The sequence below is a fragment of the Lactuca virosa genome, chromosome 5 (assembly GCF_052849685.1).
Source record: "Lactuca virosa cultivar CGN04683 chromosome 5, Lactuca_virosa_CGN04683_v6, whole genome shotgun sequence".
Classification (NCBI taxonomy): Eukaryota; Viridiplantae; Streptophyta; class Magnoliopsida; order Asterales; family Asteraceae; genus Lactuca; species Lactuca virosa.
Window position 1 is genome coordinate 123380319 of NC_136430.1, and position 19551 is coordinate 123399869.

The window sequence follows — 19551 nt, forward strand, 5'->3', positions numbered from 1 at the left end:
GGGTAATGCTAAATATATTAGGATGTTATGTTTTGAAAACTCTGAAACAATTTATGTTATCAATGTGTAATATTTAAAACAATGTACTGGATGTAAACAATATCAGTTGTAATGTATTGATGCATGGTGATGTTTATGTTATGTTTCATGTATATTCATTGTGATGGTATTCAATTTAAGTCACGCGAGCCCCCGGACGTTTCCACCGTCTGGTTTCGGGGGTGTGACAGATTTCGTGTGCTCGATACTGGAGTTTAATACTTCAGTATGGTTATGAGAAGGAGGGTATTTCAGTTCCTGTTGATGAAGATAAAGCAGAATTTATGAAGTATCACTTTCCAAAGTCAGTGGAAGATGATTCAGATGTTTTCCCCAATGTTGCTCGAATTCCTGATGGGATGCTGAAGAAAGTTGATCCAACAAATTCAGTATTGGTGGCATACTTGCAACATGTTAATCCTTCAGTCGAAACTGGGATTTTGCTGAAAATAAGTGATGAAGGATCATCTAAGAAAGTTAAGAAATCGAAGAAGGAAGCTGATGATGTTGTTCACGAAAGCCCCAAGAACCAAGCTACGTCTCCTAAGTCTCCTAAGAAGATTGCAAACAAAACTGAGAAGCCTAAGAAGAAAGTTGTTCCTGAAACTTCGAAGGAATTGATCCCTTCGAAATCTGGTGTGTTCAAAAGAATAAGGAATTTTTCTTATAAGAAGCGAACTTCATCAGAAGATCAATCTCCTACTATTCGCAAACCTCAGTTTAACCGACAAGGAGTGAAAGTTCGTGAGATTCCTGCACCAGTTTCACCATCATCCAAGAAGCAAATAACTGAGGATATGGCGAAGCACATCAACAAGAAGAGAACGAAACGAAAGCTGGTGGTTCATGATGAGTCATCAGATAGTGAGATCGTCCCAGAAACACCTTTGGGTTCGAATTACCCAAAACTCTCACAACCATTAATCCTCACAAATGTTTCGTTGCCAACAACAACAGTTCCACTCGAAATTGTTGAAACCAAATCAGTTCCCGAGGAGGTTCCAGCTTCTACCATTGTTGCAAACGTATCTGATACGGGTGCACATGTTGTGGTAAGTGTTGATCCACCATCTCAAGGTATTCCTACTACATCTTCTTCTGAACCTATTTCAAGTACTTTTGTTTCACTTCCACCTTTTATTCAACACATTTCCACTACCACTACTTCACCAACTTTTGATCAAGTATTACAACAACCCTTCACTACACTTTTCCCATCATAATCCACCGATCCACCAAAACCAAATTCCGATGATGAAACAGATGGATGAGGTTTCGGAGGAACATTTGCTGATTTGGAATTTGATTCCGAATATGAGAACATACCTGATCATATGCTGATGTCGGGGAAGCAGTTCAAGATTCTCAATCGTAAACTCAATTCTATTCTTCAATCACAAGCTGATTCCGGAGCAAAGAATTCAGTGTCAGGGATAAAAGTTGATGTGATGCTCAAAGCTGTAGAACTTCGAATGCAGCATCAATTGGATGTTATCGATAAGAACAACGAGTTGAGAGTCAAGGCTCAGGCTGATTCATTTAACTCTGAAATCAAAGATCTTCGTATGGTAACAAAAGAACGTCATGTTCTTTTTGTTAAAGATGTCAAAACCATAAAAGAAGATGTTAATCGAAAACTTGAGGAGCTGAAGGTTGATGTCTCCAAAGAGCTGAATGAGTTGAATTCCAATTATTCGATAATCACGTCGAATGTTGACACTATAGCGGCTGCAGTCAGAATGATTGTTGAATGGTATCAAGCATTAACTCCCAATTTTGACGCAAAGGCTACAACAGATGCTCAAAATTTCGACAAGATGGGTGTTTTACTTGGTGAACTGAAAGAGTTAGTATCGAAACCGGCTCCAACTTCGTTTTTAACTCCTGAGTTTTTAACTCAGAAGTTACATAATTTGGATCAAGCCATTCAGAAGGCTGTTGCTCCAATTTCGAAAGTTGCCAACATGGTACCTGCTGGTGCCCCTCCTGTTGTCACAGGGGTGCAAGGGGGAGAAAAGAAAATTCAAGAAGGCAAATCTTCGAAAATTACAAAAGGGGTTGATAAGTCGAAAAAGATTGAGAAGACTGTAACTACTGGTGAATTAACGAAAGTTGTATCTACTCAAGACCCAACACCGATAGTTTCAAAGGTGATTACAACAGAAGCCATCAAGACAACAACAAAACCTATTATGAAGGGAATTGTTATTGGCTCTTCTACTGAAGGAGGAAGTTCAAGTTCTTCTAAACAAAAACCTTCTAAAGATGATGGAAAAGGGAAGGGGATTTTGGTTGAAAAATCGAAAGAAGAGAAGAAGGCCGAAATTGAAATTGAAATGGAGAAACAAAGGCAGATACAGAGCATACTAAGACTTCGTGAAAGTGATCCACTTGGTATGGATAAGGGGGATCCAAAGAAGTTGTATAGCTATGAAAATATTGGGAAGTTCGACAACGAGGATGATTTTATTCATATGAAACTTAGGTTTCATGCGGTTGTTGGAAAAGAACCAGAAGAAATATGGTCATTAGTGAAGATCAAGAAGGTTATATGTATAACAAAAGATGTAATGTTCGAGAATATGATACATAATTTTCGGTATCATGTTGTAAGAGCGAACAATTAAGTATGTGGTTTCTCGGTTGCTGATTTTCCTCTAATGAACTTGAATGACCTGATACAAGTTGCATTAATTTTGAAAGACATGGAGGCTTCGCAACTTCAAGGGACTGACAAAGATGTATTGAGGCTTGGTCTTGCCCATATCAAAATCTTCATAGACAATTACTATGATTGTCTAGCATTGATTGATGTGGAGTTAGCATCAACAATGGGAAAGGAAGTGAAAGTTTCTATGGAATTGTCGAAGACTCAAGCTGAACTGAAAAATATGCTGATGGGGAGATATGCTTAAAGCTTTTTGGATTGGTCTTTGCAGGAAAATATAAGAATGGCAAAGCTAAGAGGTTTTTATTCCAGTCTTCAGAGATATAAAGATATACTACTTCGCAATATACGAACTTCATTATTCGTATGAATAATTGCAAGAAGAATAATGATGGAGATAAAGTTGAGTTAAGGAAGATAATAACATGGTACTCGGAGATACGAAGTGTGACACCAGTCAAATTTTGGTCAAAAATAAATTGATCAATAATCTTAATTGGCATGAACCAAGTGGTAGAGTTTGTAACAAGGTTTCCAACAACATAAAGAACACTGAAATCCGAGTTATAACGAAGAAGTTATGACCAATCGAAAATCCGCGATAAAACCGACAAAACACTGTTCAGTGTAAAAAGTGAATTTTCGATAAAATGCTTTTTAGCCCTAACAATCTAAATGAAAGTTGTAGATTATGTTAAACCGAGAACGTTCATAAAAAGAACGTAAAAATCTGACTTCGTATGAGGAAGTTATGATTTTTCGAAGTTTCGGTTTAGTAGTAGACAGTTAAAAATTCGAAATATAAATTAATCGATATTTAGCCGACGCAACTTAAACGAGAATCGAAGGTCTCATCAAAAGTAGCACAACGGTAAAAAGACAGACGAAAACAGACGTCGGATGAAGAAGTTATGAATTTTTAACGGAGTCCCGTCTCGGTCTGTTTAAAATAATAATATTGAAAATAAATTCAAAATCGGCCAACGAAGTCTAAACGAAAGTCGTAGAGTATGATTTTACCTATGCGTGCATATAAAGAACGCTAAAAACGGAGCTCGTATGCGAAAGTTATGATTTTCGCAAGTTTTGGCACAAAAATAAAGAAAAATAGGAAAACTGGGCAATTTCGCATGTGACACGTCACCTCGCACGTGGCAGCTGCTGAGTGGACCGAAGCCATGCGTGGCACCTTCTGATTGGACCGCAGCCGAGGTCCACTAAGAAGCGAACAGCCTCGCATCGGACACCCCGGAGACACCCCCTTCGCATGCGTGTCAGTCTCTCATTGGACCGAAGTCCGGTCCAGTCCGAAGAGCCCACCTGTCCGAACCCTCGCACGTGGCTTCGCTGTTGACCGACGCGTGGCTGCTGACTCACCCCTCGCCTCGCCACCTGTCCTCCTCGGCCGAACCCTCGCACCCCTATATAAAGGGTGCGAGCCTTCTCGGATGGAAGGGTTTTTCACCCCATTTTTGGCCCTTTTTCACTCCTCTCACTTCCATAACTTCACAAACAACCCCGAAGGTCCCCGTATCACGTCTAAAGCCCGAAGCAAGCCCCGGAGCCCCGGAATTCTCGAGAATTCATCCTCTCTCCTGTCGAAAAGCTGCCCAATTTGAGCCGGTTTTTCGTCAAACAAACTATTTCCGAAAAACGAAACTCTGCCCGATTGGAGCCGGTTTCTCGTCAAATAAACTCTTTTCGGGAAAAGAAACGCTGCCCGAATCACCGCCTATCAAGGTGAGTTCATACCCCTATAATATACCTTTTTAAATGGTTTTATATGCTTTTTAGGGGGGGGGGGGAATACAAGTTTAACACAATATTAAATTGTGTTAATAAATGTATGTGATAATAATCACACAAATGTTTCCGTATGCTTTTAAGAATTATCAAATACTTTCAAAATAACGTGAAGCCATGTTAAATCTTTAAAGTCATGTAAAAACTCCGTTAAATTCTTTGAAAAATGTTTTATAAGCTATTTCAAAGTATAAATGCCAAAATCATGTTTATATATGTATAAATATATAAATAAGATTTGAAGGGCTTAGGACTAATGAATTATCCTACATCCTTTTCCTTGTTTGGATGTGGAATTAGGGTTGTATTGTTTGTCCGAAGGTCGTTTCCTTCTTAATTATATATATATATATATATATATATATATATATATATATATATATATATATATATATATATATGAGTACAAAAGGTTACTCCTTTTGGTATCATCACCTTTGTATCAGGCTGAGCAAAGGTGTTCATCCATGAGAAACCATGCTAATCAAATAGAACATATAAATTATAATAGGTATAATTTATGATTCAAAACTAAAGATACAAGTATGATTCACAACTGTATACTTTCCAAGGAAATTACCAAAATTCATTCAACTATACCAAGATATGTATAATACCTTTAATATACGAACAACATATTAAAGAAGTAAAGATACATCATACCTAGTTTGCATTAACAAAGGTAGTATACAGAGTACCAAGATTAGCAAACACATGGTAATGTCGGGTTTGCATTAGCAAAGGTATTATACAGAGTGCCCGAGTTAGCAAACACGAGGTAATAATACATCCTGCCGAGTTTGCATTAGCAAAGGTACTATACAGAGTACCCGAGTTAGCAAACACGAGGTAATAATACATTCTGTCGGGTTTGCATTAGCAAACGTACTATACAGAGTACCCGAGTTAGCAAACTCGAGGTAATAATACATCTTACCGGGTTTGCATTAACCAAGGGTACGATACAAAGTACCAGAGTTAGCATTCATCGGGTAATAATAATAATACATCGGAAATCTCGTTGAAACAATAAATTTGTGAGACCCTTCACGGTGTACTTATCTAAGTACGACCCTTTTAAGTCCTGGACTATTAGCCAGAATCTCTTGTAGGGAGAGCATGAATTTGTGTATAGATCTATATGGGACTGACAATCCCGCACCTCTACTGTTCGCTACAGTTTGGCCGGCAGGCCTAGGGTGTCAAATATCATTCCACTTCCGACGCCTGAAGAACGTCGCCGCAGGCATATCAGTCATATTAGTATGGTTAATAGGACTCACATGGATAAAACAACGAGTGAATTACAAAGTAATATACTTCTCTTATAACAGTAAGAAAAGTTAATTACATCCCGACCAAGTATACCTTCAGTAGCTTTTACTTACAGTAAGAGCTACGTATCATGAAATCAAGTATTGTACTTCTGGTTTTGAACATTTAAAACCACAAGGCAGTATTATGGATAACAGAATACTCTCCATAAGTAATACTAAGGTTTTTACTGTAGAACAGATATAACTAAGAACACTTTTACAAATGAACGGTTTATGGGATTAAACCACTTATACGAAGGAAACGGTTTATGGAATTAAACCACTTATCAAATGAAACTTAGTCATTCAATCTTTGTAAACTAGTATAACATAAAAGACCTTTAGTGGTTAATTCTATAATTCCTTAGTTATTACATCAGAGTTGTACATAAGTAATATCCGATTGACAATGAAATGTGTGACTTCCGCCTTACTTCCTGTTCCTTGTTTGGTTGTGGGCTTAGGGCAGATATACCCATTTGACTGTCCATTCGATATTGGGTTATATATAATCAGTATAAACTAAGTAATTACAGAGGGAAACTATTGAGGTTATCAGTTAATCACCTCAGGAAATATAGGATTTCCTAGAGAAACCAGTGAACTTATTCGAAGAACTTAGGGTATACTTAACAGAACTAAAATACTTATGAACTCACCAGCTTAAATGCTGATTAACTCTTTTCAAATAACTTGTATTCTCAGGAATCCAGTAGACAGGTACACTCCCGAAGCTTTTGAGAAGACTACCTAGTACCGTACCGCGACTCTTGTCTTCTGCTGTACCTACTTTAGTGTTTGAATATGTAATGTTTAAACACTTGTGTAAAACTTATACTTATTAATACAATGGTTGTTTGTACTTTGATTACTATATTGCATGTGTTGTGATACTTACCTTAAGTCCTCTGCCCCTGAACGTTCCGCCGTTCTGGTTTGGGGGTGCGACACGAAGGATGATGCACTTTGCTGCACAGATTCTCACGAATTGAGAAGTACGACATGATTACAAAGGGGGAGATTGTAGAGTCGAAATATCTTGTAATATGTCGAAGTCTGTGTATATGTCAATTTCGTATGTTTTCGATGTATTTGCTAAGGCTTCTTTTAACGAAGGGTAATGTCTAGCCTTAGTATTTTTTGTACTTTCAGCCTCCTATAAATAGGAGCTGGACATAGAGTTGATAGTAGAGTTTTTCCATGTTTTAATATCAGTTTTGTACTCTTGTTCTTTGACAGTAATATGAGCTAAACCAGACCTTATTTACTTATCGTGTTCATCATTTACTCTGATTTGATTCTCATACTCGATTAAAAACAACTACACTAATCCAACAACTACAACATATCAACATCCTATAACATGATACATAATCTGCTGGGCCGGAATTGATGCCTTTAACCCGCATGTACAGTGAGGAAAACTCAACTCTTAGTCGGAATGCAAGCTAAATAAATCTCTGCTCTGAAAAATCGGCTCAAAGATCACCTAACCAAAACCAAGGACCTAATATCAATTAACAGCTCAAAATACCCAAAATACCCCTAGGTCCAACTTGCTTAAAACTCTGGTAAAATGTCAAGGTCAACGAGTCAACTCAGTCAACTCAATTAAGTACGCGGGGCGTACTCAACTCCTACGTTGGGCGTACTCAACCGGGATCGGGTGGTTGACCCTGTACGCGCGGCGTATGCTGGGTTACACACAACGTACACACCAAAGTCCTTTTCCCTAATATAAGCTTAATACGTTAAGCTCCCACGTTCCAAATGTAGATCCAAGGCCATAATACCACTGAGAGTCATAAAGTTTCCAACTTTATGACTTTGCATGCCCATTAAGTGCTTAATATCAACAAACTTAACTTCTTAACACCTAAAGACCTTCTAGAGCATGCATGGGGAAGAACTAAGCGTCAAGATCTCATTTTTATGACTCAAGAGCCATCATTGGGTCTGAAAGGACGACTTATTTGGTTAAGAGCATGCCATGCTCAAGAATCACAAAGCTTGGGACAAAAAATGCCTTAAATGAAGAAATAACTAGATCCATAAAAAAAGATGATCAAGCTAGGAGCTTTTTACCTCCAGAAGGTTGCTAGTAAGGTGAGAATCCCATATCCAAGCTTCTTCCAAGCTCCAATGTCCTTCTACCACTTTCTTCTTCTTCTTCTTCTTCAAGAACACCACCAAAACACACAAATGAGCTCAAAGATGCACTCTTCACACTTAGGGTTAGCTAGAGGGATGATTTTTAGGTGGAGGATGATGAGGGTGAAGGTATTGGGGCCATAAGGAGATTATATAGGGTGCAAACCCTCAAAACTAGGGTTTTGATCTGAACAGCGTACACGCAGCGTACCTGCTGAGTACGCTCGACGTACGTGTGCGAGTCCCGCTTTTCTCATGCATGAGTACGCCATGCGTACACTCCGAGTACGCACGGTACATACCAAAATGGCAAACTTAACATATTTAGGGTTAAAAAACGAACCTTATCGGGATGGGTGTTACAGGGACATATAATATGACTATATCTGTGTTTGTCGATGCTCAATGTAAATCATGATCTGCTTACACTAAGCAACATACCTAGAAAGTAATGACATCGTGATCATTGCCAAGCAGCTGAATATTAAAGTCTAGGCGGGCCTCTGGCATGCAAAAGTGATAGTAAATGGGTCCAGGTTTGACATACCCTATTTCTCTCAACATGAAATTTCAATTCGTATACAGTAAAATCTTCTATGTCAATGTATTCCGTGTAAATCACCTTTCCATCTACATACTTTCTTCCATGGTGAAAAACCCACCATGGTTGATTCTCAATGTAAACATATTTGGAAAACTCTCTATTAAAAAAAAATTGTCAACACTAACTCATCTAGATAAAACGTTAGGGTAAAAGATCACATTTATGAACTTATTATAATCTTCCATCATATCCACACTTAGTGGTATGCATACTCCATAATATGGGTTGTTACATCTTGATTTGCTTAAGAATTTGTTCCCAGATGATTATGATCGCAATCTTATAGTAATGCCATATGATACGAAGACGGAGGTTATACATGGCAAATGGGGTTTCTTGGATTGATCATCAACAATACGAGAAACAAAGGTCAACACCAACATCTCATTTAATGCCTAATTATGGCAACAAATCGATGAGGGTCATAGGCTCCAAGGGAAATGTTTGTTTTGCCCTCACGTTAGGGCTACATGCGTCTCAATAACGTTGGAAATAAACGGGCGTTAGGCTCAGGGACCAACTGTGAAGCAAATACAAATTACAAGGACCATCCCTATCAAAAAATCCTAAGACCGAATTTGGGCAAACCATAAGACCAAATGTTTAATTTACTTTAACACTACATAGTTATGGGTATAAAAGCCTAAAAGGGTACTTTTTCTTTTCCGATGGAGGGCATGGAAGAATGCATGATTGACTCTGCCATTTATAAATCTCATGTCCAAACCTTTTATTTTTCTTAAACAACTCCACCACACTATCTCTCCCCTTTTTCTTTTCTTCATAGGACGGCAATTCCTTTTTTCCAATTTTCTGCGATCCACCGTTGCACCCACTACCAGTTTTCCGTCTATTTTAGGTAAAATGTCTTTGGATCTTCCCCCCTCACATCATAAATGCACCAATCATCTTTGCGCAAGAGGGTCGTCGCTGTCATCGACTGGTATAAGCTTTCATGGATCTTTACCTTGTTGCTTTTGCTCAAGAACGTAAGTTATTCCTGTTGATTCAAAAACCCTCAGTTCCCATGTACTAATTTAGTAAGTCAACTTCAAATTTTCTACTTGGGGTTTTCATCGAACACATTGTAGACGCATGCAATCTTCTATATGTTTTGGCTGCTGTTGTATTTTAGAGTGAATTGCTCATGAGCTGTTCAATCTCAAGAGAGATATAGAGGCGAGTGTGATGTTCCTCAGATCATCACCACAAATCAACCCTTTCTGATCAACGCCTTCAATTTCCATCATCTAAATCCGGTATGAATTTAGATGATTCCCAGATTGTTAATGATAACTCCCAACAGCCATCACCAAATACTTCTTCCCAAGGGGAGATTCATTCCAAAAGTTGGAGTGCCAACTCATTCCAAGAACTCAGCTTTGTCAATCTGGGATCAAAGAGACTATCGCATGGATCTCGAGGAGGTGCTTCTGATCCCGAAGGGTTTAGCATGTCCCATAGAGAGATTAACGTTGAGGATGCAAGGTTAGTCTATGTAAACGATGCCTTAAAGACAAACGAAAGGTTTGAATTTGCTGGAAATTCTATCAGAACAGCCAAATATTCCGTTTTTAGCTTCTTACCTAGAAACCTATTTGAGCAATTCCATAGAGTCGCCTACATATATTTCCTTATTATCGCCATTCTCAATCAGCTTCCTCAGCTTGCTGTTTTTGGGCGAGGTGCCTCCATCTTGCCATTATCAATCGTACTGTTAGTTACAGCCATTAAAGATGCTTATGAAGACTGGAGGCGACACAGATCAGATCGAATAGAAAACAATAGAATGTCATCTGTTTTGGTAAACGATAGATTTGAACAGAAAAAATGTAAAGACATTCAAGTAGGCGAGATCATTAAATTTTCAGCAGATGACACCATTCCTTCTGACATCGTTCTTCTTTCCACTAGTGATCCAACTGGTGTCGCCTACATCCAGACCATAAATCTAGATGGCGAATCAAATCTAAAGACACGATATGCAAAACAAGAAACCCTTTCAAAAACCCCTGAAAAAGACAGGATCAATGGGGTAATCAAGTGTGAGAAGCCCAATAGAAACATCTATGGCTTCCATGCAACAATGGAGATCTATGGGAAGCATCTTTCACTTGGCCCTTCAAACATTGTTCTTCGTGGGTGTGTGTTAAAGAACACTAATTGGGCTATTGGAGTAGTTGTATATGCAGGAAGGGAGACAAAAGCCATGCTCAATAGCTCAGGAGCTCCTTCAAAAAGAAGCCGATTGGAAACCCGTATGAATCGTGAGATCATCTTGTTGTCTATCTTTCTTGTTGCTTTATGCACAGCTGTCTCAATCTGTGCTGGTGTTTGGTTGATCCGATATGAAAATGATCTTGAAATCTTACAGTTTTATAGACAAAAAGACTACTCTGAACCACAAGTGAAGAACTACAACTATTCTGGTTTAGGTGTGGAGGTGTTCTTCACTTTTCTAATGTCAGTGATTGTGTTCCAGATTATGATACCTATTTCACTGTATATTTCCATGGAGCTTGTGCGTGTTGGTCAGGCTTATTTCATGATCCGAGATGATAAGATGTATGATGAATCATCAAACTCTAGGTTTCAATGTCGAGCTTTGAATATAAATGAGGATTTAGGACAAATAAAGTATGTGTTCTCTGACAAAACGGGTACTTTAACTGAAAACAAGATGGAATTTAAACATGCAAGCATTTTCGGTGTAGATTATAGTGGGGAGAAAACAGATTCTGATGGATACTTCATTCAAGGTGCAAACTTTTCTCTATTTAATGCTTCTGTTTCTTTCTCAATCAATCTTTTATCGAAAAGGGTGTAATCTTTTCATGTCTTTATTTGGTTTCAGTAAACGGGCAGATTTGGAGGCCAAAAATGAAGGTAAAAGTGGACATGAAGCTACTTGAGTTATCAAAAATTGGAAATAATGTAAAGGGTAGCAATAGCATTAGCAAACGGATTCATGATTTCTTCCTTTCATTGGCTGCTTGTAATACAATTGTCCCCATTGTTGTTGACACATCTGATCCTACTGAAAAGTTGGTAGATTATCAAGGGGAATCTCCAGATGAACAAGCACTTGTTTATGCTGCAGCTGCTTATGGTTTTATGCTTATGGAACGAACCTCTGGCCACATAGTTATCGATATTCAAGGAGAAAGACAAAGGTATGTAATATGTTAATGTTAGTAACTGTACAAAAGACATAAATACCCTTATATATATTTGTCTACTTAGATTATTAATTTAATGAATTACCAATCATGACAGCACAGATTCAATGTTCTTGGAATGCACGAATTCGATAGTGACCGAAAGAGGATGTCAGTGATATTAGGTTACCCTAATGGAACTGTAAAAGTCATTGTTAAGGGAGCAGACACTTCCATGTTTACAATCATTGATAATTCGTTTAGCTTGGATATAACAAGAGCCACTGAATCCCATCTCCAGGCGTATTCCTCAATCGGATTACGAACTCTGGTTGTTGGAATTCGGGAACTCAGTGTTCCCGAATTCCAACACTGGCAGTCTGCTTACGAGACTGCCAGTACTGCTGTAAATGGTAGAGTGGCCTTGCTTAGAAAAGTTGCGGTTAATTTAGAAAACAATCTTGAGATTGTTGGGGCGTCTGCAATCGAAGATCGATTGCAGACAGGTGTCCCGGAAGCAATCGAGTCTTTAAGGAAAGCAGATATAAAAGTTTGGGTTTTAACAGGCGATAAACAAGAAACAGCTATTTCGATTGGATACTCTTCTAGGCTTCTTACAAGTAACATGAGCCAAATAGTGATTAATTGTAACTCTAAAATTTCATGTGGGAAGAGTTTGGAAGATGGATTGATTACATGTAGGAATTTTGTAGTGTCGGATGATTTGACTTCTGTTGCTTTGGTTATTGATGGAACCAGTCTTGTGTATATTCTTGATACTGAGCTTGAAGAAAAGGTGTGATTATTGATTAATTTTGAACCTAATGTTTCCTTTTTTTGAGTTTAATCTTTTATAATTTTTACGTTTTTTAATATATTTTTTTTCAGTTATTCCAATTAGCGAGTAATTGTGCAGTGGTAGTATGTTGTCGAGTGGCTCCATTGCAAAAAGCTGGGATTGTTGCATTGATAAAGAATAGGACAGATGACATGACCCTTGCCATTGGGGATGGTAAGTAAATGACCATTTTATCCTCATGTTGTGTGGAAGGGATGCTGTTGTTTACTTGAGAACTGCTATAAATTAAAGTTGTAAAAGAAAATAAAAAATAAAAAAGAAAGTTGAATGGTTAAATTATATCTTTTGATATAAATAATGATACAAATGCAATTAATACTTAATGACAATATCATTAATAACTTAATCTGGCATGCTATATATGAACGTTTCTTTTTTACTTAATGAAGAAAGAACGACTTAACAAAGAAACTCAAGGAAATAAGGTTTCCCCATTAATTAACTTTCTACAAATTTTGCCCTCATTCATTTTTTTTGTCCATTTCCCTTTTTAACTTCACTTTATCTAATGAAAAGAAACGGAAATTGGTAATACGCATTGTAAGCATAAAACAACAATGAGTTTTCTTACAAATTCAACATCTTATAAAGATTTTACTATAGCTTTGTGAAGACTTGAAAAAATCCATTCAAAATTGGGATAAATCTTTCCGAGCTAAATACTCAAATTCTTATCTTTTTTCTCTCATATTGATTTAGGTCAGACTTAAAATGTTTTTATATAATGTTTTTTAGGTGCTAATGATGTTTCAATGATCCAAATGGCTGATGTCGGAATCGGAATCAGTGGGCAAGAGGGGCGTCAAGCTGTAATGGCATCAGACTTTGCCATGGGCCAATTCCGGTTTCTAGTTCCTCTTTTGTTGGTTCATGGACATTGGAATTACCAACGGATGGGTTACATGATACTCTATAATTTTTACAGAAATGCCGTTTTTGTCCTTGTTTTATTCTGGTAAGTGTTTGTATTCACTATTCACAATACAATACAATTAGTCTTAAATTAGGAAACCCTTTTCTGTTTTTCATTTGCTAACATACACACAATTCTTTCCAGGTATGTCCTTTTCACTGGCTTCACCCTAACAACAGCCATAACCGAATGGAGCAGTGTGTTATATTCAGTACTCTACACCTCACTCCCCACAATAGTCATTGCAATTCTAGACAAAGATTTAAGCAGAAGATCTTTACTAAAATACCCTCAGTTATATGGAGCAGGACAAAGGCACGAACGCTATAATGCACGATTATTTTGGCTCACAATAGCGGATACCTTTTGGCAAAGTATAGTTGTGTTCTATGTTCCTTTGTTTGCATATTGGAAAACTGACATTGATGGATCGAGTGTTGGAGATCTTTGGACACTTGCTGTTGTGTTTTTGGTGAATATTCATTTGGCTATGGATGTTATTAGGTGGAGTTGGGTTAGCCATGTGTCGATTTGGGGATCCATTTTTGTGACTTGTGTTTGTGTTATCGCCATTGATGTGATCCCTGTGTTGCCTGGATACTGGTATGTTTTCATTTATTATTTCTTTAAATGATTTGAATTTGAGGTTGAAAATCTTTTAAGTATCGAAAATTTATGACTCATATCATATGATGATATGGGTGAAGTTTTTGGTTTTAATTTGGGTTAATCTCCCATCTCATAGGGAAATTGTCAGAAAAGTCCCAATATTTTCGGAAAAGTTTCACTTTAGTCCAAGAAAAAAAAAATTGAACAGAAAAGTCCCGATTATTTGATTTTACATGATAATATGTTATTTCGTGTTAAAAGAAAAAAGAGGACTTTTTTGTTAATTTGAGCCAGAATGAAATAATCGGGACTTTTATGTTCAAAGAAGAAATTTTGGGACTAAAGTGAAACTTTTCCGAAAATATTGGGACTTTTCTGATAATTTCCCTAATCTCATAAAAGACCTTATATTTTATGTTTCTTCCGAATCAAACCTTGAATTTATTTTTTGCCTGAAAAATACCTTGTATTTTTTCATTTTTTTTTTCGATCTTGGCCCTTTTAGTAATTTTTTTCCTAAAAAAATTGTAAAATGTGAGGGTTTTTTTTCGAGAAAAAATAAAAAAGTTGAGGGTTTATTTGGAAGCATTTACAAGGTTGAGGGTTTTTTTCGGAGAAAAAAAAAAAAACAAAGTTAAGGGCTTTTTTTTTTCAGAAAAAAATGAAAAAAATACAAAGTCTTTTTGAGGCAAAAAAAAAAAAACAAATTTGAGGTTTGATCCGGAAAAAACACAAAATATAGTCTTTTTATGAGATTAACCTTTTTAATTTGGGTTAAGTGCAAGAAATAACAAATTGCCCTAATTTCAAAGTAGAAAGGTGGTCCATATGGACTTAATGGGAAAAACCTCATTTTCTTTACGTTGCTTATTAAGTTGTTATTTCTTCATTAAGTTGAAAAAGAAGGTCAAGTCTTATCCCATTAAGTCAAAAAGATTCTAACACCTTAGTCATCTTGTAAATATGTCTTTTTTTATAAAAAAAAAACTTACAAGAATTTGACATAATCTTTGCAGGGCAATATTTGATCTTGCAAGCAAAGGATCATTTTGGATTTGCTTACTTGGGATTCAAATAGCAGCAATTGTTCCCCGTTTTGGTATAAAAATGTTTATGCAACATTGTAATCCTTCAGACATTCAAATAGCAAGAGAAGCTGAAAAGTTTGGAAATTTAATAGAGTCAACAAATCAAGAAATAGAAATGAACACAACACGAAGATGACCTTTTATTTCTTCGGTTTGGAGTTCTTTTTTTTTCACATTCTTTAGGTTGCTAGAGAAAAAAAAATTGTTCTCTTGGTTACCTGTGTAGCTCTTTCAAGGGTAGAATATGTAATATTTGTAGGTTTGTATTATTGTAGATCAACATTATTTATGACTGAAAAATCGGGTATGAAATTAGTCAATATACTAATAGAAATGACAAACCTGACCTAGTTGTACAAGGTTTTTATTAAGCATAAGGATTTATGGATGATAGAGATGGGTGTTGTTATCAACTTTCTATCTGTAGCTCTCTATATGATTGATTTGTAATCTTCCTATCAATTTAGTTCCAAAACTTTGCCATTAGTTTCAACTTAATTATCCTCACGCTCTTATGATAGATATATGATGTTTCGACTCTCTTTTTAGTAGATTACTTCTGAAGCCTCACAAGTTTAATAAAAAATATTTTGCTTACTAATGAACTTTGAATTTGAATTTTCAAGACAATGTATTCAGTTAAAATCTGTTTTACAAAAGTTGAAGTGATATATATGTATAGGAAAATGATACTGTAAACAATGAACTTTGTGTTTTGCTCCGAATTGATCAAGGATTTTTTTTGTGCAATAGGTAATTAAAATGTTATTTTATGTATTAAATAGGGAATACATTAAATTTGATTCAGGTTTCTCCGGTTACACTTAGTATATGTGTGGTTTTTTATTTTATTTTTTCAAAATTAATATATATATATATATATATATATATATATATATATATAGAGAGAGAGAGAGAGAGAGAGAGAGAGAGAGAGAGAGAGAGAGAGAGAAACAGGATCGTGTGATGACTCTTTTTTCGATGAGTACTCGTGAAAACACCTTAAAAAAATACAAATCATAAAATCGAGCATAGTACTATATCGGAGAGAAAAAAAATAGGAAAAAAATTTTGGATCATTAAAATTGAAGCATGGATCATTTTTATGATCTATGATTCACTTTTTATGATCCATGGTTCAATTTTAATGATCCAATTTTTTTTTTTCCAATTTTTTTCTCTCCGGTGTAGTACTATGCTCGATTTTATGATTTGTATTTTTTTTTCAAAATTTTAAGGTGTCGTCACGAGTCATCACCGAAAAAAGAGTCCTCACCGGAACCGGACCCTATATATATATATATATATATATATATATATATATATATATATATATATATATATATATATATATATATATATATATATATATATATATATATAGCTGAATGTACAATAAACAATGCATTATCCGATCAACAAGTTGAATCCTGAGATAGCTCTTATCACCAAATTAGGAATGTGTTGAATAGGTCTCTAGCTCTTATTTCTTTTGACGTAGCCATTTTAATCCCCAACAGAGTCAATGTTGAATCCTGATATCTCGCCTGATATCCGTCGATTCTCGCCTGATATGTACCACCTATTCTCTTTTCCCCATACGCCATCCCCAAAAAACCTCACACACTCTCTCTAAAAAATAGAACATGTTGATGCTGAGTTCTTGCTTCTTGCTTGGGAAAATGAATTATAAGCCCAACGAAGTTTCCAAACCGTTCAAAAAAACCTCAATTATGTTTTGTCTGTTCAAGAAAACCCAACGAACTTAACTTTTTGTCTAAAAAAGCCAAACTAACTTACACTTCTCATTTAGGGTCAACCGGCTAATGAAAGTCAACGAATGACATGGTTTATGACATGTAATTAAATATCGGAAAATGACTTGTAAGACTAACGAAGTTTCAAAACCGTTCAAAAAACCCCAATCATGTTTTGTTTGTTGAAAAAAACCCAACAAACTTACGCTTTTGTTCAATTCTCATAAGAGGAAATCAGATTCATTAGGTATACAACTAGTTGGCAAATGACATGGCATTATATTTAATGACATTGAATAAACAAATTAGGACTTGGAGAAGAGAAAAACAAACGACGTCTGTGTTCGATCTCTTGTAATAGCTAGTTCTTCTTCTTCCTCTCAATCGTTGATGTCCAACTCAAAATCTACAAAGAAGATATTTGATGATGCAAACTCTTGTGGATGTAGACACCCTTCTCGGATTTGGACATCTAGAATGGAGGATCATCCAGAGATAATGTTTAGGGCTTGTTCGAACAGATGTGCAAGTGTAATTGAAAACTTTATCATGTCCATTTTAATAAGTTTTTGTTTTTGAAAGAAACCAAACAAATAGATAAAATATGGACATGATAAAGCTTTCAATTACACTTACTCATCTGTTCGAACAAGCCTTGAACTTTTTTCTCTGGATGATCCTCCGTTCTAGATGTCCAAATCCAAGAAGGGCGTCTACATTCACAAGGGTTTTCATCATCAAATATATTCTTTCTAGATCTTGAGTTGGACATCAACGATTGAGAGGAAGAATAAGAAGTAGCTATTACAAGAGATCAAACACAGACGCCGTTCGTTTTTCTTTTCTCCAAGACCTAAATCGATATATAAAGGGAAATTCTAATCTGTTTATTCCATGTCATTAAATATAATGCCATGTCATTTTCCAACTAGTTGTATATGTAATGAATCTGGTTGCCTCTAATGAATTGAACAAAAGTGTAAGTTCATTCGGATTTTTTCAACAAACAAAACATGATTGGGGTGTTTTGAACGGTTTTGAAACATCGTTGGTCTTACAAGTCATTTTCCGATATTTAATGGGAAACTGACTTATCAAGGTAATTAACTTTTCGGTATGTTCACATCTGGGTAACTATCTTTTTTTTTGTACACATCTAGGTAACAAAATTGTTGGAAGTGTTCACATATGACCATTATGACCTGCTGTAGCAGGTTACATCCTAGATGTGCATAATAGTCTTTTTAGGTAAGACAGGGACCAAACGCGCAACAAAAATAAACAGTAGGGACCGTCCGAGTTAAAAAAATAGGTTAGGGACCAAAAACACAAATTCCCCCAAACCATAGGGACCATTCGTGTAATTTACTCTTACTTTTCGTTTTGTTCATATTTGGGTAACTATTTTTTTTGTACACATCTAGGTAATGAACCTGTCAAAAGTGTTTACATCTAGGATGTAACCTGCTACAGCAGGTCATAATGATCATATGTGAACACTTCAAACAATTTTGTTACCTAGATGTGTACAAAAAAAGATAGTTACCTAGATGTGAACATACCGAAAAGTTAATTACTTTGATAAGTCATTTTCCCATATTTAATTACACGTTATAAGTCATGTCATTCGTTGACTTTCATTAGCTGGTTGACCCTAAATGAGAAGTGAACGAAAGTATAAGTTAGTTGAGTTTTTTTAGGCAAAATGTTAAGTTTGTTCGGTTTTCTTGACCAGACAAAATATAATTGGGTTTTTTGAACAGTTTGAAAACTTGGTTGGGCTTATAAGTCATTTTCCCTTCTTGCTTTTGTGAAACATCGCAGCAAGCCATGCTTCCTTCCCCTCCATCCATCTTCTCTCTAAGAACATCTGTCAACATCTCCTCCATCAGCCACCCACCTTGGAGATCCACCCTAAAATTCGACCGAAAGAATGAAAACCTTTACAGCCACCAACCCTCGATACCACCACCACCACCACTGATTCTCCATTTTATGATAGGTGGCTATGTAGTGGCTCGAGTGAATATGTTCGATTATGGCTCGCGATGGTGTTCTCTTTTTGTTGATAATCCTACGGTGGTGGGTTTCCTATCTCCGCATTCTATGTTGGATGTTTATTTTAGGTTTTTATTTGACATACTATTCAGGGACCCCTCTTCCTCTTAATCAATCAAGGTAAGAACTATGATTTTATTGAAACAATTTCTATGGGTTTTATACATGAATTTTTATGATCACTTGGTTTCAAAAGGAGTTTAAAATTAGGAAAAGTAAGTTTTGACTCTTTAAATGTTTGTAATTATGAATTAATGGATTTTGGGGAAATCTATTTTGCACCCAAATTGTCTCTCTCTGCCTAGATAAATTTCTAGCATAATCGCTTCCTCGGTCTTCCTCTCATGTATCTACATCTTGGTAAACTGCTACAGGTGTGAATAGGCGGGATCTCCATCTACTTATCTCCAAATCTCCCTATTCTAATAAAATAATAGTTTTATTCTTCTTTTGACATGTGTCATCCTATTAGGCCTCCTATTTAATGCATATTTTATTCTTCTTTTGCCATATGACATCTTATTATGT

At 36.1% G+C, this 19551-nt stretch overlaps 1 protein-coding gene across 1 annotated transcript; it reads left to right on the forward strand.

The window, feature by feature from the left end:
* The first annotated feature begins 9275 nt into the window (after positions 1 to 9275).
* On the forward strand, positions 9276 to 15601 carry LOC145114740 (phospholipid-transporting ATPase 1-like). The gene is made up of 7 exons (XM_079050812.1): positions 9276 to 11340; positions 11436 to 11754; positions 11863 to 12535; positions 12628 to 12751; positions 13334 to 13553; positions 13656 to 14114; positions 15137 to 15601. The coding sequence occupies exons 1-7, from the start codon at positions 9843 to 9845 to the stop codon at positions 15342 to 15344; spliced, it is 3501 nt and encodes a 1166-aa protein (XP_078906938.1). The 5' UTR covers positions 9276 to 9842; the 3' UTR covers positions 15345 to 15601.
* The last annotated feature ends 3950 nt before the right edge of the window (positions 15602 to 19551 follow it).

Coding starts and splice junctions, on each gene's coding strand:
- LOC145114740 (XM_079050812.1), top strand. CDS start 9,843: ATGAATTTAGATGATTCCCAGATTGTTAATGATAACTCCCAACAGCCA. Junction 12,752..13,333: donor GACCCTTGCCATTGGGGATG/GTAAGTAAATGA, acceptor AATGTTTTTTAG/GTGCTAATGATGTTTCAATG. Junction 14,115..15,136: donor CCTGTGTTGCCTGGATACTG/GTATGTTTTCAT, acceptor TAATCTTTGCAG/GGCAATATTTGATCTTGCAA.